This window comes from Mauremys reevesii, linkage group 14 (genome assembly GCF_016161935.1).
Source record: "Mauremys reevesii isolate NIE-2019 linkage group 14, ASM1616193v1, whole genome shotgun sequence".
In the NCBI taxonomy this organism is placed as follows: Eukaryota; Metazoa; Chordata; order Testudines; family Geoemydidae; genus Mauremys; species Mauremys reevesii.
In genome coordinates, this window is record NC_052636.1 from 36,681,283 (window position 1) to 36,707,170 (window position 25,888).

At 57.1% G+C, this 25,888-nt stretch overlaps 1 protein-coding gene and 2 non-coding genes across 3 annotated transcripts in view; all 3 read left to right on the forward strand.

Moving 5' to 3' along the window:
• Positions 1-25,888, forward strand: part of LOC120381602 (zinc finger protein 850-like) — a gene marked incomplete at its 3' end in the record, with an annotated part of 176,908 nt that overhangs the window by 40,351 nt on the left and 110,669 nt on the right. Inside the window, exon 2 of the mRNA XM_039499754.1 lies at positions 170-1,024. Coding sequence (XP_039355688.1) covers positions 170-1,024 — 855 coding nt within the window. The remainder of the gene's footprint in view (positions 1-169; positions 1,025-25,888) is intronic.
• Positions 6,396-6,468, forward strand: TRNAF-GAA. The gene has a single exon. It is a non-coding gene; the product is annotated as a tRNA-Phe (tRNA).
• TRNAF-GAA lies at positions 15,532-15,604 on the forward strand. The gene has a single exon. It is a non-coding gene; the product is annotated as a tRNA-Phe (tRNA).

Sequence of the window (25,888 nt, forward strand, 5' to 3'; positions counted from 1 at the left end):
GCAAGATGCTGAGCAAGGAGAACCACATGGAACTTTATCAGGAAGATCCAAAGGGAATGTTTCCGGGAGGTGTGCACTCCCAGAAAAAACAAAAGCCTGTGAGACTCAGCAGAGGCCAGAGGAAAACTTTAGTAGCCACTCAGACCTTATAACAAGTGACAGAATCAACTTGGAAGAGAGACACTACATGTGCCATGAGTGCGGGAAAAGCTTCAATTGGAGCTCTGCCCTTATCAGACATCGGAGAATCCACACAGGGGAGACGCCCTACACGTGCTCTGAGTGCGGGAAAAGCTTCAATCGGAGCTTTCACCTTATCAGACATGAGAGAATCCACACAGGGGAGACGCCCTACACATGCGCTGAGTGCGGGAAAAGCTTCAGTCAGAACTCGGACCTTATCAGACATCAGAGAATCCACACAGGGGAGATGCCCTACACATGCGCTGAGTGCGGGAAAAGCTTCAATCGGAGCTCTGCCCTTATCAGACATCAGAGAATCCACACAGGGGAGACGCCCTACACGTGCTCTGAGTGCGGGAAAAGCTTCAATCGGAGCTCAGACCTTATCAGACATCAGAGAATCCACACAGGGGAGACGCCCTACACGTGCGCTGAGTGCGGGAAAAGCTTCAATCGGAGCTCTGCCCTTATCAGACATCAGAGAATCCACACAGGGGAGACGCCCTACACATGCGCTGAGTGCGGGAAAAGCTTCAATCGGAGCTCTGCCCTTATCAGACATCAGAGAATCCACACAGGGGAGACGCCCTACACGTGCTCTGAGTGCGGGAAAAGCTTCAATCAGAGCTCAGACCTTATCAGACATCAGAGAATCCACACAGGGGAGACGCCCTACATGTGCTCTGAGTGCGGGAAAAGCTTCAATCGGAGCTCAGACCTTATCAGACATCAGAGAATCCACACAGGGGAGACGCCCTACACATGCTCTGAGTGCGGGAAAAGCTTCAATCAGAGCTCTCTCCTTATCAGACATCAGAAAATCCACATGAGAGAGAACTGTAATAAATCCCTTGACTAGGGCTGGGCAAAATTTAAAAAAAAAATCACATTTTCTAATTCCCACATTGTGATTTTCGCACCATCTTCACCGTAGTCTCTCAGCTCCCCCAGATGAGTTACCTGCTTCTGCCTTTTGCAGCTCACCCTTCTTTGGGGTCAGTCCTGTGATCTTTTCTATCAACTCCTTTCCTTTTGAGCCCGGAATGTTCATCAGCTCCTGGAGGTTTGATCCCAACAAGGTACACTGAGGCAAAATCTATCTGTGTCTGACATCTACTAGGGCTGTACATGGCATTGGCTGCTCAAGTTAATGATCTTGATGTAAAAAGACAATTATAGTTGTAGAACAGATGCCCAGGTGCAGTGGTTGGCATTAGCTTTCCCCTTCAACTGACCTAAATTCCATCACTTTTCCTAGTCTAAACAAACCCTGAGCATCACGGTTATACTGTTCCCCCATTTCAAAGCCATTGTTAGTCATCGAGTTCCCTTTTGGAAATAAATTGTTTCATTCCCAGTTGCTCTGATGTTGCTTCAAGTTGTGCTGGAGAGCAGATTTTTTTTCTACCATTTTTCTCACTTAAAATATATTGAACTAATACAAAGAGCAGGAACAGGGCAGGGATAGGAAAAATTGTCATTTCACCCTCTGTAAAAACAGTAAATCAGAGGGATTCCCAACGAGAGGCGTACAGCTTTCTGCACCGGGACTACAGCCCCGTGGTGCCAGTGTAGACACCCTGGTCGATTACAGTGCTGTGATTGGCCTCCGGGAGGTGTCCCACAATCCCTGTTCTCGCTTCTCTGGTCTTTGGTTTGAATTCTACTGCACTCCCTCAGGTGACCAACCGTGAACCCCACCCCTTAAATTCCTTGGGAATTTTGAAAGTCCCACTTCTACAGAGACTAATTATGGTTACAGACCCATCCTGAAATTAGAGCAGGATATTGTAAAGCTTTATCTCATAGTACAGTAACACAATTCAAACCTGTCAGCACAGAGGAGAAAGCACTCCTTCACTTCACATTTATTGCTACTGATCTCACTGACAAACTTCCTTTTCTCTGTGCTGCTCCAGCTGTTTTCCCTCTGTTCCCTTCCAGCTGTGGTGATGGGACTGCAGCAGCTCCCCAGGGCCAGCTTTGCTCTTTCACTTACATCCTTCACTTGTTTGGATAGAGCTGTGTCTGCCCCCAGTTTAATTCACATCTGAGACCTCAGGTACCAGCAGATCGTTACAAAGGCTAAATTCCCATCACCACCAGTGGGAGGTTATCCTGGGCTGCCAGGGCTGCAGGATTTAGCCCATGGTCAGTCAAGGTGCTACAGCAGCTGCACTCTTACATTGTGAGTCCTGCAGCTTAATACCAAACTGCTCTGCCATAGTCTGCAGGGGGCCTGACTTGCTGAGAATCTGGCAGAAGAGAGACTCTGGAGTAGAGAAGGAAAATGTCCTCAGCAGTCACAGCCGGCAGGAGCAGGGAAGGTTCGGTTTATTTTTAAACTCCTCTCCCTGCTCAAGCCTTTAATCATTCCTGTGGCTCTTCTCTGAACCCTCTGCAATTTATCAGGGAAAGCAGCCAACCCATGAACCAGCCAAACCAGGCTGTTCTGCCCGATGTAACAGTCTATTGCCTTTCAAGGCCGACTATAAATCAGCTCGTTCTATTCACCCAAGAGTTCCACTTTAAGGGCTTTTTGTTTTCTAGTTCCAGTCAAATCCTGTGCAACAGCATCATTGTTAACTCATCATCTGGTCATTTCACATTCACATGTTCAAAAAGTGGGCAGGTCTAAGTCTTTCCTCCCACACCAACATGAAAAAAATCAGTGACAGAAAATGCCCTAAAGCGCCTCTGCTGCCTTGAACAACAGCCTGGGGAAATACACGAGGGGAAGTGCTTTCCTCTCTCCTCCTGACACCGGGTAACATTTCTGTCTGTCCTTGAGATCCTGCCACAGGGACAGGCTTGAGGATGCAAATGACATGTTAAGGCTTCGTTGGTTTGCACGTTCCTTTACTCCTTCATTAGTGATAAGGGTGCGTGAGCGTGAAATAATCCCACTCTGACTTTCACACTGGAGGCAATTTTCAGGCTCACAATAAAAAAACACAAATTTCTTTCTAACCTGAGCAAGTTGAATCGAGTCGTTGCGAGCTGATAAATCCAGAGCCCCAGGCTGACTTTCTGTCATCACATGTTTTTAGAGTAGATCACATTCACTGGGTGGGTCTTCTGCTGGGAAGTGTCTCTCCAGTGGCAGCACCCAGTGCACATTCCCCACTTACAAACTCATCTTCAGTATATCGGCCACTGAACCTAGCGAGGGGGGAGGGTCCCAGTGGTCAGGCTCCAGCCCCTGGATCCCGAGGCTGGCAAGCCCGTGTCAGCCGGCCTGGGCCAGCTGTGGGGTTTAATTGCGCTGCAGACATACACGGGTGTCACAATCCCAGCTTTCTCCTCAGGGAATCAAGCCCTCCCCCCCCCCCCCGTGACAGGCAGGGAGCGTCGCCACTGTACTCGTGAGGTCGGAACTGACACTGCCCCTGCACTCGGGCAGCTCCTTGGCCAGCTGTGGCTGGCAGGAGACCCAGCGAGGCAGGAGCTGCTCTGGGTTCTCTGCAGGGAGAGTAACTGGGAGAAGGGGAGTTTGTCTCTGATTTACAGGAGCTTTGCCAGAGTGGAGCCTGTAGGTCACATGCTGGGGGCTGTGACGGGCACACAGGCTCCGTGCTCTGGAACAGCTCGAGTCAAACCCAGGCAGGAGCCTCCTCAGTGTGACTCCCCAGGGACGCTCTCACTGGGGAAGCCTCCTTGGCTTCAGCACCTCCTGGGACTGACCTTGGACCTTTCAGCCCCTGTTCCACACCAGGAGCTTCCTGCAGTGAGTCCACCTGAATCGGACACCTGGGAAAGCCTCACCCCCCCCCGAAGGGGAGTCCTGCACCCCAACTTCCCCAGTCGCCAGTGACTCTCAGCCAGCGCTGTACAACAGAAGGTTCGTTAGGGGTCTGGGATCCAGCCTGGGAAAGTTCTGTGTTCGCACAGGAAGATTCAGCAACGTCCATCTTGGGCAGACCCCGAACTCAGAGCCTGGGCTCTCCCCTCGAGTCCCCAACCAGCAGACTCCTTGCTCCCAACAGCCCAACTCAGCCAGGCCCTTTGCCCCTCGTCTGGCCTTTGTCCTGTTTCCCTGGCAACCTGCTCACCTGGCCTCCAGCTCGTTCTTTATTCTCCGACTGCTCCCAGCCAGCTGGCCTCTTGCAGCAGGTGCGCCCCGGCCATCGGTTGCTAGGAGACAGAATTTGTGGCCTTTGTCTGGGCCCAGGCAGCTCGACAGCAGCCACACCTGCCCTTTGGGGGTCTCTGCCAAGATTTAACCCCTTTGTCCCACCACCGAGATCAGTGGTCCCAAAACACTTCAGGGTCATGCCCCCCACCCCTGTCCATGCTCCCCCCGAGTCATGGCTGGGAGTGGGGCCGCAGCTAAGGGGGAAGGGACACAGACAGGGGTAAGGGGGCTGAGGCAGGGGCCAGAGCTGGGGCTGGAGCCAAGAGTGGAGCTGGGTGGCTCCTCCTCCCCACCCCCATAGGGGCTGGCCCGGGCCCAGTTGCATCCCTCTGAATGTTACTCCATCCCCCTGGCAGGGGGCACCCCACATTTTGGACCTTTAACCTAGATAATCGTGCAACAAATAGGGGAAACTGAGGTATATCCAAGATGCAAACAAAACATCCAGAAAATTCCCACTTCGTCACAGGGGTGTCAGTGGGGTCGGAGCTGGGCAGCAGCACAGGAAAGTGGGGAGGTTAAACTGCAAAACATCCCCTGTGTTCCCAAAAGCCTCTCGTTTATCCCTAACCCTCCCCATGAAAATCTCCACCCCTGCCCTGGCCACACAGACCCCTCACTCCAACGCAGATTTTTAACTTTTCTTACTTGTCCTTGGCCTTCCACAAACTTTGTTCCCATCAAAATGACCCAGGGCTTTTACAACGAGAATGAGAAAACAAACTAAATCAAACCCAAAGAAACCGCTATCGACCTCCCACCACACACACTTTGGGTCTGAATTTTTCTACTGAAATGTTGAGGCAATAAAACTCTCACTGCTCTTGTCCAGAAACAAACCTAAGCCCCCCATGCAGTACCTGGGGCATCTATGTCTGACCCACCAAGGCTTCAGCTCCTTCGGGGAGATTTCCAGCTGCCCAATTCTGCTGCTATTCCAGGGAAGCAATTCCTGGCTCCTGTCAGCATTTATCTCAGCCCTGTTCTGGGCATCACAGGTTTCTCCGGGAAAGGGCAGCGAGTGGTTCTAGGGTCCAGTGATCCTCCTCCAAACTGAGCTAGAACCTGAGACTCCTTCCCTTCCCCAGGCTGTGGGCGGGAGGCCTTTCACAGAGCTCTCAGAGCTATAGCCCGTGGCTAAGGAGAGAAAAAGCCTCCTATCCCCCTCTGCTCTGGGGGCTGGGTTTCCTCCTGAAGCCTCTGCCCCCCGACCTAGTGCCTATGGCTCATCCCTGACCCTTGCTGCTGCTCCTTGCTATAGACTGTGAAAGGAGCGGAGACAGCGCAGGAGCCTTCTGGGGATGCAGATCTGAGGCTTTGGGAGAGACACATTGTCTGAGACATCAGAGCGCTGCAAACCCTGCAACCACCCCCTCAATCCGGGGCCTGTTCCAGCCCTGAGTCTGGGCTGCCACGATCCCTCCCCCAGAGCAGGGCGCCCACAGATTACAGCCTGGAAATAGGCGTGTGAGACTAACTCCTGCTTTCCCTGACAGGGCCTCCCCTAGACCAAGTGGCATCCCAGGCAAGAAGTGTCTTCAGTGCCCCCCACCCCCGCTCGATATGTTAAACCATTGAATACCTTATTTTTATTGCATTTGTAGCTCACTTCATGATTTTGATGCACAGTTTGGATGCAGGATTTTCTCTATCATATAAGACAATAAATGTTCATGCTAGGATGTGTAAATCTGTATTTATACATGCCATATATAAAAATCATTTCTTTTAAGCATATAGAAACTTTTAATTTTGACAGTAACTGAAATGTACTAACATCTAGCAATGGAGCACTCACCAGCACAGGGTGGGCCGGTATTAAATAGTGTTACAGTCGGAGACAGACAGCGTTAGGATGTTAACCCCAGGCCCTTTGTTCAAAGGTTGCTTCTCTCGCCTTTCCTCCATGAACTGAAGCACAGTATTTGAGAGATCCAGAGACTAGTTGATGACGTTTCCAAGGGCTAAAATAGCAAGTGATGTCCATCTTGCATTGGCCATTGTTGACTGGAGAGATGGTTTATGGAGAACAAACTTCAAGGTGAGAAGTAGCAGCCCAAAAAGGCCCCCTGCAGGTGCTGAAGTAGCTCAGTTGGGTAAGCATTAGACTGAAGATCTAAAGGTCCCTGGTTCAATCCCAGGCTTCAGCAGGCTGTTTCATCTCTCTTGCTGCCGCAGTGGGCTCTTTCCTGGAAGCCCAGCACTGCCTTTACTCAATGCAAGTCCCTCATTTTGGGCTTCACTGCAGGAAAAGGCAGCATTGGCTTCTGCACCCAGTTGCCCCACCGGACCTTTCTTTCTTCTCTTGCTGCTTCTCAGCAAGGGGAAGAAAAAGAAGCTCCCCTTCAAGCTAGAGTCACAAAGGTGATGTAAGGATGACTTCCTGATCCCTGGCTCCAGTCCCCGGTTCTTCCAGCTGACCCATCAGAGAGCTGCTGCCAGTTTCTCCAGGTTCGCCCACCAGTGTGTGCCAGGGTGAGCACCACCAAAGTGCAGGGAATTTGAGGGCAGGGCAGGGCAGGGCACTGTAATGGAGTTTCTGTAGTGTAGTGGTTCTCACATTTGCCTAACATGCATCAAGCTGACTAAGCAGAATTGACACCAACTTATCTGGGGTGTTCCCCAGAAGCAGAGCACAAGTTTGAAATACGGGCAGCATAGAACCAATATTCATAATGTCAACTACAAAAATGATACACATTTACAGATAGCATCATTATAATCAGCCAATCAGAACCTCTCCATAGATCCCTTACACAACAACCTTTCTACAATATTGGCTGCAAATATAGAACAGTTGTCGCAACGGTGATCTATACAGTTACAGATTATGTCAGTAACGTCACAGGAGGTGACACGGCATCAGTGAGACTGATACTGGAATACTGCCTCCAGTTTTGGTGTCCTCATTTGAAAAAGATGTTGTGAAATTAGAGTTTGGGACAGCAAAGAGCCACCAAATGTTCTGAGGGCTGGAGAAAAATGCCTTTTAGTGAGCTATTGAAAGAACTCAACCTGTTTAGCTGATCAAAGAAGATTGAAAGGTGACTTCACTGAAGTATTGAAGTGTCTTAATGGAGAGATAAGATTGGGTATTAAAGGGCTCTTGAATCGAGCAGAGAAAGGCATAACAAGACCCAGTGGCTGAAAGGTGAAAAGAGACAAATTCATATTACAATTAAGGCTCAAATATTCAACAGCGAGGATGATTCACCACAGGAACAAGCTACCAAGGAAAGTGGTGGATTCTCCATCTCTTGATGTCATTTCATGAAGACTAGATGCCTTTCTGGAATGTGTTTGCCCCAAAAGTAGCTCTTGTGTCATACCGGAGGCCTGTGATACGCAGGGGGTCAGATTAGATGCTCTAATGGTCTCTTCTGGCCATAAAGTCGACTAATTTCTGAAAAACTGAGTGTAGCATTGGGAGCAGCGTCTGATGTTTCCCTGTCTAGCCGGCTTGCTGCCTAGAACGAACACTCCTTGAGTGGGGTGATCCCCAGGGAGTAGCTCAAACCTGCAAAGTGCCTGGCCAGGGGCAGGACATTGGCACAGCAAGGGAGGGATGTGGCAGTGACATCACAAAGGCCTTTTGCAGGACCTCAGACTATTGGTCCAAGGTGGTGGGGAGGTGGTGACCTCACAGAGAGATGCTGACATCAGCCAGGCAGGACAGGGGCGCGGGGCCAGGGAAACCTCAGAGACCCCTGTGGCTTTGCTTCAGCAAGTCTCCTTCTCCAGGTCTCTCTTTGAGGACTGAGAGAGTATTTGGGTTCACGGACGTGAGCGCCAGGAGGAATCTCTTTCGAGTTTTCTCTTTCCCTTTTAGTGATTTTACTAGAAAACAGCCGTCCCTGTTTAGAAGGTAAGAGCCTCCTGGAGCTTTGAAACCTGTTCAGTCTGATCCAGCTGGTGAGAGTTCTATTCTAGGCATGGAAAACACGAGCTTAAGGAGGCAGAATTTTATTCCGCACCTGGGATTTTGCCCCTTAGAATCACTGGGGACATTGGGGTTTGTCCTTTTTGTTTCCCCTTTTCCTCCCTCCCTCCCTCCCTCCTTTCTCTTTGTGTCTTGCTTCTTTTGTCCTTTTTCCTTTTCTCCTCCCAACACCAGGAGGTAGGGGTGTGTGTGTGTGTGTGTTGCGGGGGAGTGCTCTGCAGCTCCCACTGTGGGAGGTCCACCCAAAAATGTGGGGCTGAAATAGTGCTCGGGCAGTGATCCCCACCAATGACCTGGGCCATCCTTTGGGCTCTCTGGTGAGAACCCTCAGCCTCCCGCCCTCAGTCTCTACGCTGATTGGCTGAGCAGGGGGTTATTGACAGGGAGGAGACTCAGGTCCTTGTTGTTCTCTTTTAAGACCAAGGAAATAAGTCAGAACCAGTTCTATGTTTGATGAATTTTGCTGCTTCTCTACATTAATGGTCTCTGAGCAGTTCATGATTCTCTCAAATGTTGCAGTTCTCAAATACTTGCTGAATAATTAGTGTGCACTGTTGTTAGTCTGGAGCTCATCTGTGAGCACGTTATTCAGGTCATTCAGTGTCTGAAATTAAAGATCCGATGGTTAGATTGAAAATCAGGGCTTTTGGGTCCTATTCCCAGCTCTGCCCCTGACTGGCTGTGTGACCTAAGAGAAGTCAATTCTCCTTTCTCAGCCTGAGCTTCTCTCTCTTTCGAGTAGGGATAATAATGATCCGCTCCTACCTAGCTCAACACACTCACTCTTCCCCAACACACACACTGTCTTTCCCCACACACAGTCTCTACCCCGCCACGCACACCGCAGTTGAAAAGCAGCTGGTAATCTAGTAAGATGCCCGTGGAACGGTGGGATAGAGAAACGTGCATCATGTGATGCTGTACCACTCCGTGAGGCATTGCAAACCCTTCCCAAAACACCCTGCAGCCAGTTGCACAGTGGGATAGTTGCCCACAGTGCACTGCTCTCTGTTGCCATCCACGAACTGCTAGCATGGATGTGCTCTGGTGACACAAGGGGCATAGGGAGGACATTCAATAGCTGTTTTAACTAAACATTTTAACTAAAGCAGCAATGCCGGGGGGTTGGTGACTTCTTTGTTTCCTCACCCTGGAGTAAACTCAGCTTTTTATTCCATTCTTGATGCTTCATGGAATAACAACAGACGACCGAAGAAAGACGTGGACAGGGTGGGTCTCAGGGGAGGGGCAGAGAGTTTCGAGCGGTGGGCAGAGCAGGTCTCGGAGGTGGGGGCAGTGGGCAGGGCAGGTCTCAGGGGAGAGGCAGAGAGGTGTGGGTGGTGGGCAGGGTGGGTTGCAGGGATGGGTCAGAGTGGTGGCAGCTGGTGGGCAGACCTTGTGGTAGCGGGTGGAGAGGCACGAGCAGGAGGCAGGAAGGCCTTGGGGGAGGAGAGGAGCGAGCGAGAGGTGGCTCAGCCGTCCTCAGCCAAAGAGGAAGAGCGAGGGTGGGAAGTGGCCAAACAGGAGCAAGGGGGGAGCGCAGGTGGGGCCTCAGAGAGAGGAGAAGGGGGGGCAGTGCCATGGTCTGGACACCAATGGGCCCCCCACTTCCAGGGAGCTTCCAGCGCTCACACCCAGCCTCCCCAAATGCAAGAGCCATGGGCCACCTATTCTCTTCATCTTCACTAATCAAGCCCCTCCCCAAGCTATGTTGATGGGAGAAGCCCTCCTGTTGGCACAGCGCTATCTGCACCGGGGTTAGGCTGATATAACTGCATTGCTTAGGGAAGTAAATTTTTTACACCCCTGAGTAATGTAGTTACACCGATCTAATTTTGTAGTGTAGACCTGTCCAAAGAACCTTGGGAGTAAAACTTCACCTGCTCCTCTGCTTTACTGAATACAAACACCAGCAAAGCTTGTCAGGCCCAGATGGAGGTTGGCAGAGAGTCAGGTGTGTGCAGACAGGATCCCTTCAGCAACTATAGGCACCATGGCTTAGCTGGCTAAAACCACTGTTTTGTATACAGGGGATCCTGGGTTCAAGTTCCAATGGTACCTTACTTAGTTGCTTTTGGGGCACCTGGAATTGGCTACTGTCAGAAGACAAGATTCAGAGCTAGATGGACCTTCGGTCTAGCCTAGTGTGGTTTTTCTTATGGTTTAAATTACACTCACAGGCACTGAGGATAGTTACTGAAAGTTTGGGAGTTAGGAGCTGATAGGTCAGTGGTCCAGTTCCTTCTCAGATGACCCCGTCCCTCTGGGACAGGGGCAGGTCTGAGCTCTCTCACCAAATGCTCATTGTGGCTGCCATAATCTGTGGGCAGCTCGTTTAGTTTATGCCGAGGGTTGAGTCCTGTTTTGTGCACTGTGTCTGCGAATGAAAATCCTAAACCGCCCTTTGAAATAACAAAAGCAGCAGGACGTGTTTCTGTCCCTGCCCCAAAGCAGACAGACCGATGGAGAAATGCCATGAGTCCAGGGTAATACTCCCCTGCGGTTTTACCATTTCCACTTGCTAAACCCCCTCCCAACCTTCTGGGCTCCTGGAGCAGGGGACTGAGCCTGAGCCGAGACACGGACACTGCAACGTTACAGCCCAAGCCGCATGACCCTGATTAATGTGACATGGGCCAGTCATGGGTGTTTCATTGCACTGGAGACGTAGCCTAATGTTATGTCTACACTGTGATTAAAACACCCAGGGCACCTGTCATAAAGCCCGGGTCAGCTGACTCAGGGTTATGGGGCTTGGGCTGCAAGACTATAAAATTACAGTGCAGACAGATGGGCTTGAGCCCAACCTCTGAGACCCCACGAGGGGTGAGGGTTTCTGAACCCAGGCTTCAGTGTGAACACAAATATCTGCACCACAGTTTTTAGCCTCTCAGCTTTAGCTCCATGAGCCCACGTCAGATGGTCCAGGCCAGCCCTGCTGCCATCTTTATCCCAGGAGAGATGGACTCTAAGGGTACGTCTCCATTGCAATGTCAGCCCAGGGGTGGCTCGCTGTGCTCAAAGCAGCACCCTGGAAGCCCCATATTCACCAGTCTCATATAATGATGATACGGTTTGTACAAAGTCTGCCTGGTGAGGTATCATTTCAAAAATCTTGGTCTGTTGAACATTACTATTGTGTTGGATTGTGTGTGTAGCATTGGCTGGGAAGTTTTGCTCTGTGTGTGTTACTGAGATGAGGTTGGGAAATGCCCACCACCAGCCTTTCAGGTGTGACAATGGAGGAGCCAGACTCGCTGCTGGCCCATTAAAGGGATCCACACTCCCAAGGACTATCCCAGGAACTGTGTACAATGCAGACTTCTCCGAGATAGCACAGCGACAATGGGCACTGCTTGACTCACATCCTAGCAAAGGTACTTCCTAGCCAGTTGGAGGAAACTATGAAAGCGGGGGTAGAGACATCATGAGTTAGCCTTTCTCCCCCACAACTCAACAGCTGGAAATACACCTGGATGACAAAACTGATTCAGAAATCAGAAGAGAATAATAATAGTACATTCAAACCAAAGTCCCCAAACAGACTAGTAGTGGTTTTTCAGCAGAAAATTTTCAGTTTGGGGAATTTTGTTTTCTCAGTCAGACTTTGCCAAGGGAAGCAGAGAGAAAATGGTTGAGTTGTCTCCTTCAGAACAGCTTGGTCTAGACACTAGCTCTGGTTCACTGTTGTGGCCTTGCTCAGGTTGGGGGTATTTTAATTATTTGGGGAGGTCCCAGGGTGTTTGGGGGAAGATTATTCCCTTTGAGATAAAAACTAAGAAATGCAGGACTAGAGAATTTTTTTAGAAATCTGGGATTTAGACATTTTATTTGAAGCAAGTGGGGGCAGCTGAGATTCTGAGAAGGTTTTTGTTTGCAAGAAGCAACATTGGTTGATCTGTCATTGTACCAAGGGGGGAGATGGTTGTCTATAAAGGAGAGTGAAGACTAAATGCATCCCATGAGGATGGGATTTGAATCCTGCATGCAGAGCACAATGGATTAGCAGTCTATCACCTTAGCCACTCGGCCACCTCATCTGAGCTGCTAAGACAGAGACAGGAGGAGAAATCTAAGGCCGGCAGAGATAGGCCACTAAGGAGTTTTTAAATACTAAGCGTAAGCAGGAGCTGAATGAGCTCCCCCCTCACATCTAGTGAGGAGCTGTGGGAAGACTTCAGGAACAGGCCGTGTTTGCACAGACACCCCTACTCTGCCTAGCTATGCAGCATGGTGGGGCCGCTTCCCCAAAATGACCAGTTTGGGATGGTGGTGGGTTGCAAATCACTTTAGCATTGAGTGCAATGAAATGTTATTCTCTTTCCTGTACGAGTGAAGGGCAGCAGAACGTACCTAGGCCGTCCTGACGGAGGGGTGGGTGGGTGAGGAATCGCTTTCATTGGACTGCAGAGAAGCGATTGAGGACGTCACCCTAACCCAGTGGTCCCCAAACATTTCACACTGCGCCCTCGTATCCATGGCTGTGGCCCCTCGGAAGCCGCGGTCGAGAACCGGGGCTGGGAGTGGGGCCGTTGCTTGCTGGGGCGAGGGGTGCGGACAGGGGTAAGGGGGTCGAGGCCGGGCTGGGAGCCAGGGGCCCAGGCTGAGGGTGGGGTTGGGGAAGAGCTGGGACAGAGTGGGGCTGAGTGGGGCTCCCTCCCTGCCCTCCATGGGGGCTGGCTCAGGCCCTGAGGTGCCCCATCAATCTTCCTCTGTGTCCCCCTAGGAGTCACGCCCCACATTTTGGGGTCCGCTGCCCTAAACTGACCCCTAGTCACTAAGCAGGGGCTAGTGATGCTAAAGCCTAGGGACAGGGAGCTTTGCCAGAGTGGAGCCTGTAGGTCACATGCTGGGGGGCTGTGACGGGCACACAGGCTCCGTGCTCTGGAACAGCTCGGAGTCAAACCCAGGCAGGAGCCTCCTCAGTGTGACCCCCCCAGGGGACGCTCTCACTGGGGGAAGCCTCCTTGGCTTCAGCCCCTCCTGGGACTGACCTTGGACCTTTCAGCCCCCCTGTTCCACACCAGGAGCTTCCTGCAGTGAGTCCACCTGAATCGGACACCTCGGAAAGCCTCACCACCCCCCCACGAAGGGGAGTCCTGCACCCCCAACTTCCACAGTCGCCAGTGACTCTCAGCCAGCACTGTACAACAGAAGGTTTGTTAGGGGTCTGGAATCCAGCCTGGGAAAGTTCTGTGTTCACACAAGAAGCAGGAAGATTCAGCAACGTCCATCTTGTGCAGACCCCGAACTCAGAGCCTGGGCTCTCCCCTCGAGTCCCCAGCCCAGCAGACTCCTTGCTACCAACAGCCCGACTCAGCCAGGCCCTTTGCCTCTCGTCTGTCCTTTGTCCTGTTTCCCTGGCAACCTGCTCACCTGGCCTCCAGCTTGTTCTTTGTTCTCCGACTTGTCCCGGCCAGAGGCAGGGGCCAGAGCTGGAGCCAAGAGTGGAGCTGGGTGGCTCCTCCTCCCCACCCCATGGGGTTGGCCCAGCCCAGCTGCATCCCCTGAATGTTACTCCATCCCCTGGCAGGGGGCACCCCACATTTTGGACCTTTAACCTAGATAATCGTGCAACAAATAGGGGAAACTGAGGTACACACAAGATGCAAACAAAACATCCAGAAAATTCCCACTTCGTCACAGCGGTGTCAGTGGGGCCTGAGCTGGGCAGCAGCACAGGAAAGTGGGGAGGTTAAACTGCAAAACATCCCCCTGTGTTCCCGCAAAAGCCTCTCGTTTATCCCCTAACCCCCTCCCCATGAAAATCTCCACCCCTGCCTTGGCCCACACAGACCCCCTCACTCCAACGCAGATTTTTAACTTTTCTTACTTGTCCTTGGCCTTCCACAAACATTGTTCCCATCAAAATGCTCCAGGGCTTTTACAACGAGAATGAGAAAACAAACTAAACCAAACCCAAAGAAACCGCTATCGACCTCCCCACCACACACACTTTGGGTCTGAATTTTTCTACAGAAATGTTGAGGCAATAAAACTCTCACTGCTCTTGTCCAGAAACAAACCTAACCCCCATGCAGTACCTGGGGCATCTATGTCTGACCCACCAAGGCTTCAGCTCCTTTGGGGAGATTTCCAGCTGCCCAGTCCTGCTGCTATTCCAGGGGAGCAATTCCTGGCTCCTGTCAGCATTTATCTCAGCCCCGTTCTGGGCATCACAGGTTTCTCCGGGAAAGGGCAGCGAGTGGTTCTAGGGTCCAGTGATCCTCCTCCAAATCGAGCTAGAACCTGAGACTCCTTCCCCTTCCCCAGGCTGTGGGCGGGGAGGCATTTCACAGAGCTCTCGGAGCTATAGCCTGTGGCTAAGGAGAGAGAAAAAGCCTCCTATCCCCCTCTGCTCTGGGGGCTGGGTTTCCTCCTGAAGCCTCTGCCCCCCAACTAGTGCCTATGGCTCATCCCTGACCCTTGCTGCTGCTCCTTGCTATAGACTGTGAAAGGAGCGGAGGCAGCGCAGGAGCCTTCTGGGGACACAGATCTGAGGCTTTAGGGAGACACATTGTCTGAGACATCAGAGCGCTGCAAACCCTGCAGCCACCCCCTCAATCCGGGGCCTGTTCCAGCCCTGAGTCTGGGCTGCCGCGATTCCTCCCCCAGAGCAGGGCACCCACAGATTACAGCCTGGAAATAGGCGTGTGAGACTAACTCCTGCTTTCCCTGACGGGGCCTCCCCTAGACCAAGTGGCGTCCCAGGCAAGACGTGTCTTCAGTGCCCCCCAGCCCCGCTCCATATGTTAAACCGTTGAATACCTTATTTTTATTGCATTTGTAGCTCATTTCATGATTTGGATGCACAATCTGGATGCATGATTTTCTCTATCATATAAGACAATAAATGTTCATGCTAGGATGTGTAAATCAGTATTTATTCATGCCACATATAAGCAAAAGAAAAAAATCATTTCTTTTAAGCATATAGAAACTTTTAATTTTGACAGTAACTGAAATGTACTAACATCTAGCAATGGAGCACTCACCAGCACAGGGTGGGCCGGTATTAAATAGTGTTACAGTCAGAGACAGACAGCGTTAGGATGTTAACCCCAGGCCCTTTGTTCAAAGGTCGCGTCTCTCGCCTTTCCCCCATGAACTGAAGTGCAGCATTTGAGAGATCCAGAGACTAGTTGATGATGTTTCCAAATGCTAAAATAGCAAGCGATGTCCATCTTGCATTGGCCATTGTTGACTGGAGAGATGGTTTATGGAGAATAAACTTCAAGGTGAGAAGCAGCAGCCCAAAAAGGCCCCTGTAGGTGCTGAAGTAGCTCAGTTGGGAGAGCGTTAGACTGAAGATCTAAAGGTCCCTGGTTCAATCCCAGGCTTCAGCAGGCTGTTTCATCCCTCTTGCTGCAGCAGTGGGCTCTTTCCTGGAAGCCCAGCACTGCCTCTACTCAATGCAAGTCCCTCATTTTGGGCTTTACTGCAGGAAAAGGCAGCATTGGCTTCTGCACCCAGTTGGCCCACCTGACCTACCTTTCTTCTCTTGCTGCTTCTCAGCAAGGGGAAGAAAAAGAAGCTCCCCTTCAAGCTAGAGTCACAAGGGTGATGTAAGGACGACTTCCTGATCCCTGGCTCCAGTCCTCTGTTCTTCCAGCTGACCCATCAGAGAGCTGCTGCCAGTTTCTCCAGGTTCGCCCCTCGGTGTGTGCCAGGGTGAGCACCACCAAAGTGTAGGGAATTTGAGAGCAGGGCAGGGCACTGTAATGGAGTTTCTGTAGTATAGTGGTTATCACATTTGCCTAACCTGCATCAAGCCGGCTAGGCAGAACTGACACCAACTTGCCTGGGGTATCCCCAGAAGCAGAGCACAAGTTTGAAATACAGGCAGCATAGAACCAATATTCATAATGTTAACTACAAAATGATACACATCTAGAGAGCATCATTATCAGCCAATCAGAACCTCTCCATACACCCCTTACACAACAACCTTTATACAATATTGGCTGCAAATAAAGAACAGTGGTCGCAACGGTGATCTATACAGATACAGATTATGTCAGTAAAGTCACAGGAGGTGACACGGCATCAGTGAGACTGATACTGGAATACTGCCTCCAATTTTGGTGTTTTCATTTGAAAAAGATATTGTGAAATTGGAGCTGGGGCAGCAAAGAGCCACCAAATGTTCTGAGGGCTGGAGAAAAATGCCTTCTAGTGAGCTATTGAAAGAGCTCAACCTGTTTAGCTGATCAAAAGAAGATTGAAAGGTGACTTCATTGAAGTATTGAAGTGCCTTAATGGAGAGAAAGGATTGGGTATTAAAGGGCTCTTGAATCGAGCAGAGAAAGGCCTAACAAGACCCAGTGGCTGGAAAGTGAAAAGAGACAAATTCATATTACAATTAAGGCAGAAATATTCAACAGTGAGGATGAGTCACCACAGGAACAAGCTACCAAGGAAAGTGGTGGATTCTCCATCTCTTGATGTCATTTAATGAAGATTAGATGCCTTTCTGGAATGTGTTTGCCCCAAAAGTAGCTCTTGTGTCCTACAGGAGGCCTGTGATATGCAGGGGGTCAGATTAGATGCTCTAATGGTCTCTTCTGGCCATAAAGTTGAGTAATTTCTGAAAAACTGAGTGTAGCATTGGGAGCAGCGTCTGATGTTTCCCTGTCTAGCCGGCTTGCTGCCTAGAACGAACGCTCCTTGAGTGGGGTGATCCACAGGGAGTAGCTCAAACCTCCAAAGTGCCTGGCCAGGGGCAGGACATTGGCCCAGCAAGGGAGGGGTGTGGCAGTGACATCACAAAGGCCTTTGGCAGGACCTCAGCCTATTGGTCCAAGGTGGTGGGGAGGTGGTGAGCTCACAGAGAGATGCTGACATCAGCCAGGCAGGACCGGGGCGAGGGGCCAGGGAAACCTCAGAGACCCCTGTGGCTTTGCTCCAGCAAGTCTCCTTCTCCAGGTCTCTCTCTGAGGACAGAGGGAGTATTCAGGGTCACGGACATGAGTGCCAGGAGGAACCTCTTTCCAGATTTCTCCTTCCCTTTCAGTGATTTTACTAGAAAACAGCCATCCCTGTTTAGGAGGTAAGAGCCTGCTCGAGGTTTGAAACCTGTTCACTACACTAGGAGGTGGTGGGAGGCAGGAAATATCTTAGGTGGAGAAAGGGAGGGGACAGGATGTGACAAACCTGCTGAGACTAGTGTAGTTTAGGGTGTGGACAAGGGAGTTGGGGGCAGGAGGGTTGCAGGCTATGGGGAGGTTGAGTGAGGAGGGCAGGCTCTGAGCTGGGGCAGGGGATGGGTGTGCAGGGGGTGCGGACACGCAGGCTCAGGAGGGAGTTGGGGTGGGAGGGGTGCAGGCTATGGGAAGGTTGAGTGAGGGGGGCAGGCTCTGACCTGGGGCAGGGGATGGGGGTGCAGGGGTGCAGACACGCAGGCTCTGGGGAGTTGGGGCGGGAGGTTGCTGGCTATGGGGAGGGTGAGTGAGGCATGCAGGCTCTGAGCTGGGGCAGGGGATCGGAGTGCAGGGGTGCAGACACGCGGGCTCTGGGATGGAGTTGGGGCGGAAGGGTTGCAGGCTATGGGGAGGTTGAGTGAGGGGCAGGCTCTGACCTGGGGCAGGGGATTGAGTGCGGGAGTGCGGACACGCGGGCTCAGGGAGTTGTGGGGCGGGAGGGTTTCAGGCTATGGGGAGGTTGAGTGAGGGCAGGCTCTGACCTGGGGCAGGATCGGGGTGCAGGGGGTGCGGAAACACGGGCTCGGGGAGGAGTTGGGAGCGGGAGGGTGCAGGCTATGGGGAGGGTGAGTGAGGGTGCAGGCTCTGAGCTGGGGCAGGGGATGGGGGTGCAGGGGTGCGGACACGCGGGCTCTGGGATGGAGTTGGGGGTGGAAGGGTTGCAGGCTATGGGGAGGTTGAGTGAGGGGCAGGCTCTGAGCTGGGGCAGGGGATGGGGTGCAGGGGTGCAGACACACAGGCTCTGGGAGTTGGGGGCGGGCGGGTTGCAGGCTATGGGGAGGTTGAGTGAGGGGCAGGCTCTGAGCTGGGGCAGGGATGGGGTGCAGGGGGTGCGGACACGCGGGCTCTGGGAGGGAGTTGGGGGCAGGAGGGTGCAGGCTATGGGGAGGTTGAGTGAGGGGCAGGCTCTGAGCTGGGGCAGGGATCGGGGTGCAGGGGGTGCGGACACGCGGGCTCTGGGAGGGAGTTGGGGTGGGAGGGTGCAGGCTACGGGAGGTTGAGTGAGGGGCAGGCTCTGAGCTGGGGCTGGGGATGGGGGTGTAGGGGGTGCGGACTCACGGGCTCTGGGAGGGAGTTGGGGGCAGGGGTTGCAGGCTATGGGGAGGTTGAGTGAGGGGCAGGCTCTGAGCTGGGGCAGGGGATGGGGTGCAGGGGTGCAGACACGTGGGCTCGGGGAGTTGGGGCAGGGGTTGCAGGCTATGGGAGGTTGAGTGAGGGGGCAGGCTCTGAGCTGGGGCAGGGATGGGGTGCAGGGGGTGCGGACACGCGCGGGCTCGGGGAGGAGTTGGGGGCAGGAGGGTTGCAGGCTATGGGGAGGTTGAGTGAGGGGCAGGCTCTGAGCTGTGGCAGGGGATGGGGGTGCAGAGGGTGCGGACACGCGGGCTCAGGGAGTTGGGGCGGGGAGGTGCAGGCTATGGGGAGGTTGAGTGAGGGTGCTGGCTCTGAGCTGGGGCAGGGGATGGGGTGCAGGGGTGCGGACACACGGGCTCGGGAGGGAGTTGGCGGGCGGGAGGGTTGCAGGCTATGGGGAGGTTGAGTGAGGGGCAGGCTCTGAGCTGGGGCAGGGGATGGGGTGCAGACACGCGGGCACGGGGAGTTGGGGCAGGAGGGTTGCAAGCTATGGGGAGGTTGAGTGAGGGGGGCAGGCTCGGAGCTGGGGCAGGGGATCGGGTGCAGGGGGGCTGCGCACACGTGGGCTCAGGGAGGGAGTTGGGGGCGGAGGGTTGCAGGCTGTGGGGAGGTTGAGTGAGGGGGCAGGCTCTGAGCTGGGGCAGGATGGGGGTGCAGGGGTGCGGAGACGCAGGCTCGGGAGTTGGGGCGGAGGCTTGCAGGCTATGGGGAGGTTGAGTGAGGGGGCAGGCTCTGAGCTGGGGCAGGGGATGGGGGTGCAGGGGGCGGACACGCAGGCTCTGGGAGGAGTTGGGGCAGGAAGGTTGCAGGCTATGGGGAGGTTGAGTGAGGGGCAGGCTCTGAGCTGGGGCAGGGGATGGGGGTGCAGGGGCGGACACGCGGGCTGGGGAGTTGGGGCGGGAGGGTTGCAGGCTATGGGGAGGTTGAGTGAGGGGCAGGCTCTGAGCGGGGTCCGGGGATGGGGGTGCAGGGGGGGGACACGCGGGCTGGGGGGGAGTTGGGGCGGGAGGATGCAGGCTATGGGAGGTTGAGTGAGGGCAGGCTCTGAGCTGGGGCAGGGATGGGGTGCAGGGGGTGCGGACATGCGGGCTCGGGGAGTTGGGGGCGGGGGTGCAGGCTATGGGGAGGTTGAGTGAGGGTGCAGGCTCTGACCTGGGGCAGGGGATGGGGTGCAGACACGCGGGCTCGGGAGTTAGGGGCAGGAGGGTTGCAGGCTATGGGGAGGTTGAGTGAGGGGGCAGGCTCTGAGCTGGGGCAGGGGATGGGGTGCAGGGGTGCAGACACGCGGGCTCTGGGGAGTTGGGGCGGGAGGGTTGCAGGCTATGGGGAGGTTGAGTGAGGGGCAGGCTCTGAGCTGGGGCAGGGGATGGGGGTGCAGGGGCGGACACGCGAGCTCGGGAGTTGGGGGCAGGGGTGCAGGCTATGGGGAGGTTGAGTGAGGGTGCAGGCTCTGACCTGGGGCAGGGGATGGGGTGCAGGGGGTGCGGACACACGGGCTCGGGAGGGAGTTGGGGCGGGAGGGTTGCAGGCTATGGGGAGGTTGAGTGAGGGGGCAGGCTCTGAGCTGGGGCAGGGGATGGGGTGCAGGGGCGCGGACACGCGGGCTCTGGGAGGGAGTTGGGGGCAGGAGGGTGCAGGCTATGGGGAGGTTGAGTGAGGGGGCAGGCTCTGAGCTGGGGCAGGGGATCGGGGTGCAGGGAGTGCGGACACGCGGGCTCTGGGAGGAGTTGGCGGTGGGAGGGTGCAGGCTACGGGAGGTTGAGTGAGGGGCAGGCTCTGAGCTGGGGCTGGGGATGGGGTGTAGGGGGTGCGGACTCACGGGCTCTGGGAGGGAGTTGGGGGCAGGGTTGCAGGCTATGGGGAGGTTGAGTGAGGGGCAGGCTCTGAGCTGGAGCAGGGGATGGGGTGCAGACACGCGGGCTCGGGGAGTTGGGGGCGGGAGGGTTGCAGGCTATGGGGAGGTTGAGTGAGGGGGCAGGCTCTGAGCTGGGGCAGGGGATGGGGGTGCAGGGGTGCGGAGACGCAGGCTCGGGGGAGTTGGGGCAGGAGGGTTGCAGGCTATGGGGAGGTTGAGTGAGGGGGCAGGCTCTGAGCTGGGGCAGGGATGGGGGTGCAGGGGCGGACACGCAGGCTCTGGGAGGGAGTTGGGGCAGGAAGGTTGCAGGCTATGGGGAGGTTGAGTGGGGGCAGGCTCTGAGCTGGGGCAGGGATGGGGGTGCAGGGGCGGACACGCGGGCTGGGGGAGTTGGGGCGGAGGGTTGCAGGCTATGGGGAGGTTGAGTGAGGGGGCAGGCTCTGAGCTGGGGCAGGGGATGGGGTGCAGGGGTGCAGACACGTGGGCTCAGGGGAGTTGGGGCGGGGTTGCAGGCTGGGGAGGTTGGAGTGAGGGGCAGGCTCTGAGCTGGGGCAGGGGATGGGGTGCAGGGGTGCGGACACGCGGGCTCGGGAGGGAGTTGGGGCGGGAGGGTTGCAGGCTATGGGGAGGTTGAGTGAGGGTGCAGGCTCTGAGCTGGGGCAGGGGATGGGGGTGCAGGGGTGCGGAAACACGGGCTCGGGAGGGAGTTGGGGCGGGAGGGTTGCAGGCTATGGGGAGGTTGAGTGAGGGGGCAGGCTCTGAGCTGGGGCAGGGATGGGGTGCAGACACGCGGGCTCTGGGGAGTTGGGGCAGGAGGGTTGCAGGCTATGGGGAGGTTGAGTGAGGGGGCAGGCTCTGAGCTGGGGCAGGGGATGGGGTGCACGGGGGTGCGGACACACGGGCTCGGGGGGAGTTGGGGGGCGGGAGGGTTGCAGGCTATGGGGAGGTTGAGTGAGGGGGGCAGGCTCTGAGCTGGAGCAGGGGATGGGGGTGCAGACACGCGGGCTCGGGGGATTGGCGGGAGGGTTGCAGGCTATGGGGAGGTTGAGTGAGGGCAGGCTCTGAGCTGGGGCAGGGGATGGGGAGGGCAGACACGCGGGCTCGGGGAGTTGGGGCGGAGGGTTGCAGGCTATGGGGAGGTTGAGTGAGGGGGCAGGCTCTGAGCTGGGGCTTGGGTTTGGGGTGCAGGGGGGTGCGGACACGCGGGCTCAGGGGAGTTGGGGGGGGAGGGTTGCAGGCTGGGGAGGTTGAGTGAGGGGGCAGGCTCTGAGCTGGGGCAGGATGGGGTGCAGGGGTGCGGACACACGGGCTCGGGAGGGAGTTGGGGCGGAGGGTGCAGGCTGGGGAGGTTGGAGTGAGGGGCAGGCTCTGAGCTGGGGCAGGGGATGGGGGTGCAGACACACGGGCTCGGGGGAGTTGGGGGCAGGAGGGTTGCAGGCTATGGGGAGGTTGAGTGAGGGGCAGGCTCTGAGCTGGGGCAGGGATGGGGTGCAGGGGGTGCAGACACGGGCTCGGGGGAGTTGGGGCGGAGGTTGCAGGCTATGGGGAGGTTGAGTGAGGGGGCAGGCTCTGAGCTGGGGCAGGGGATGGGGGTGCAGGGGGCGGACACGCGGGCTCGGGGGAGTTGGGGCGTGGGGGGTGCAGGCTATGGGGAGGTTGAGTGAGGGTGCAGGCTCTGGACCTGGGGCAGGGGATGGGGGTGCAGGGGTGCGGACACGGGCTCGGGAGGGAGTTGGGGGCGGGAGGGTTGCAGGCTATGGGGAGGTTGAGTGAGGGGGCAGGCTCTGAGCTGGGGCAGGGATGGGGTGCAGGGGCGCGGACACACGGGCTCTGGGAGGGAGTTGGGGGTGGAGGGGCAGGCTGGGAGGTTGAGTGAGGGGGCAGGCTCTGAGCTGGGGCTGGGGATGGGGGTGTAGGGGTGCGGACTCACGGGCTCTGGGAGGAGTTGGGGGCGGGGGTTGCAGGCTATGGGGAGGTTGAGGAGGGGGCAGGCTCTGAGCTGGGGCAGGGGATGGGGTGCAGGGGGGTGCAGACACGTGGGCTGGGGGAGTTGGGGGCGGGGTTGCAGGCTATGGGGAGGTTGAGTGAGGGGCAGGCTCTGAGCTGGGGCAGGGGATGGGGTGCAGGGGGTGCGGACACGCGGGCTCGGGGGAGTTGGGGCGGGAGGGTTGCAGGCTATGGGGAGGTTGAGTGAGGGGGCAGGCTCTGAGCTGTGGCAGGGGATGGAGGTGCAGGGGTGCGGACACGCGGGCCTGGGGGGAGTTGGGGCGGGGGTGCAGGCTATGGGGAGGTTGAGTGAGGGGTGCAGGCTCTGAGCTGGGGCAGGGATGGGGTGCAGGGGGCGGACACACGGGCTCGGGAGGAGTTGGCGGCGGGAGGGTTGCAGGCTATGGGGAGGTTGAGGAGGGGCAGGCTCTGAGCTGGGGCAGGGATGGGGGTGCAGACACGCGGGCTCAGGGGAGTTGGGGCGGGAGGGTTGCAGGCTATGGGAGGTTGAGTGAGGGGGCAGGCTCTGAGCTGGGGCAGGGGATGGGGGCAGGGGTGCGGAGACGCGGGCTCGGGAGTTGGGGGCGGGAGGGTTGCAGGCTATGGGGAGGTTGAGTGAGGGGGCAGGCTCTGAGCTGGGGCAGGGATGGGGTGCAGGGGTGCGGAGACGCGAGGCTCGGGGAGTTGGGGGCAGGAGGCTTGCAGGCTATGGGGAGGTTGAGTGAGGGGCAGGCTCTGAGCTGGGGCAGGGATGGGGTGCAGGGGGTGCAGACACGCAGGCTCTGGGAGGAGTTGGGGCGGGAAGGTTGCAGGCTATGGGGAGGTTGAGTGAGGGGCAGGCTCTGAGCTGGGGCAGGGGATGGGGTGCAGGGGGCGGACACGGGCTCTGGGATGGAGTTGGAGCGGAAGGGTTGCAGGCTATGGGAGGTTGAGTGAGGGGCAGGCTCTGACCTGGGGCAGGGATTGAGGCACGGGGAGTGCGGACACGCGGGCTCAGGGGAGTTGTGGGGCGGGAGGGTTTCAGGCTATGGGGAGGTTGAGTGAGGGGGCAGGCTCTGACCTGGGGCAGGATCGGGGTGCAGGGGTGCAGAAACACGGGCTCGGGGAGGGAGTTGGGAGCAGGAGGGGTGCAGGCTATGGGGAGGGTGAGTGAGGGGTGCAGGCTCTGAGCTGGGGCAGGGATGGGGTGCAGGGGGGTGCGGACACGCTGGCTCTGGGATGGAGTTGGGGGGTGGAAGGTTGCAGGCCATGGGGAGGTTGAGTGAGGGGCAGGCTCTGAGCTGGGGCAGGGATGGGGTGCAGGGTGCAGACACACAGGCTCTGGGGGAGTTGGGGGCGGGCGGGCTGCAGGCTATGGGGAGGTTGAGTGAGGGGGCAGGCTCTGAGCTGGGGCAGGGATGGGGTGCAGGGACACGCGGATGGCTCTGGGAGGAGTTGGGGGCAGGAGGGGTGCAGGCTATGGGGAGGTTGAGTGAGGGGGGCAGGCTCTGAGCTGGGGCAGGGGATCGGGGTGCAGGGGGGTGCGGACACGCGGGCTCGGGGAGGAGTTGGGGGTGGAGGGGTGCAGGCCACGGGAGGTTGAGGAGGGGGCAGGCTCTGAGCTGGGGCTGGGGATGGGGGTGTAGGGGGTGCGGACTCACGGGCTCTGGGAGGGAGTTGGGGCGGGGGTTGCAGGCCATGGGGAGGTTGAGGAGGGCAGGCTCTGAGCTGGGGCAGGGATGGGGTGCAGGGGGTGCAGAGACACGTGGCTCGGGGAGTTGGGGGGCGGGGGCTGCAGGCCATGGGGAGGTTGGTGAGGGGCAGGCTCTGAGCTGGGGCAGGGGATGGGGTGCAGGGGTGCAGACACGTGGGCTCGGGGGAGTTGGGGGGCGGGGTTGCAGGCTGGTGGGGAGGTTGAGTGAGGGGGCAGGCTCTGAGCTGGGCAGGGGATGGGGTGCAGGGGGTGCGGACACGCGGGCCTGGGAGGGAGTTGGGGGGCGGGAGGGTTGCAGGCTATGGGGAGGTTGAGTGAGGGGGGCAGGCTCTGAGCTGTGGCAGGGGATGGAGGTGCAGGGGTGCGGACACGCGGGCTCGGGAGTTGGGGGCGGGGGGTGCAGGCCATGGGGAGGTTGAGCAGGGTGCTGGGGCAGGCTCTGAGCTGGGCAGGATGGGGTGCAGGGGGCAGCGGACACACGGGCTCGGGAGGGAGTTGCGGGCGTGGAGGGTTGCAGGCTATGGGAGGTTGAGTGAGGAGGCAGGCTCTGAGCTGGGGCAGGGATGGGGTGCAGACACGGCGGCTCGGGAGTTGGGGCGGGGAGGTTGCAGGCAGGGAGGTTGAGTGAGGGGGCAGGCTCTGAGCTGGGGGCAGGGGATGGGGTGCAGGGGTGGAGACCAGGCTCAGGGGAGTTAGGGGCAGGAGGTTGCAGGCCATGGGGAGGTTGAGTGAGGGGGCAGGCTCTGAGCTGGGGCAGGGATGGGGGTGCAGGGGTGGATGACGCAGGCCTGGGAGTTGGGGGCAGGAGGCTTGCAGGCTATGGGGAGGTTGGAGGAGGGGGCAGGCTCTGTGAGCTGGGGCAGGGATGGGCAGGGGGTGCAGACACGCCAGGCTCTGGGAGGAGTTGGGGGGGCGGAAGGTTGCAGGCCATGGGGAGGTTGGAGTGAGGGGGCAGGCTCTGAGCTGGGGCAGGGATGGGGGGTGCCTGCAGGGGCGGACACGCGGGCTCTGGGATGGAGTTGGGGCGGAAGGGTTGCAGGCTGGTGGGGAGGTTGGAGTGTAGGGGGCAGGCTCTGACCTGGGGCAGGGGATTGAGGTAATGCGGGGAGTGCGGACACAGCGGGCTCAGGGGAGTTGTGGGGCGGGAGGGTTTCAGGCTATGGGGAGGTTGGGAGTGAGGGGGCAGGCTCTGGACCTGGGGCAGGGGATCGCAGGGGGTGTGAAACACTGGCTCGGGAGGAGTTGAGGCGCAGGAGTGAGTAAGCAGGCTATTGGGTGAGGTGGGAGTGAGGGGTGCAGGCTCTGAGCTGGGGCAGGGATGGGGGTGCAGGGGGTGGCGGACACGCGGCCTTGGGATGGAGTTGGGGGTGGAAGGGTGCTGCAGGCTATGGGGAGGTTGGGAGTGGAGGGGGCAGGCTCTGAGCTGGGGCAGGGGATGGGGTGCAGGGGTGCAGACACACAGGCTCTGGGGAGTTGGGGGGGCGGGCAGGTTGCAGGTGGCCATGGGGAGGTTGAGTGAGGGGGCAGGCCTGAGCTGGGGCAGGGATGGGGATGGCAGGGGTGCGTGGACATCGCGGGCTCACAGGAGGAGTTGGTGGGCAGGAGGGGCAGGCTATGGGGAGGCTGGGAGTGAGGGGGGCAGGCTCTGAGCTGGGGCAGGGATCGGGGTGCAGGGAGGTGCATGACACGCCGGGCTCTGGGAGGGAGTTGGGGGTGGGAGGGGTGCAGGCTGCAGGAGGTTGGAGTGAGGGGGCAGGCTCTGAGC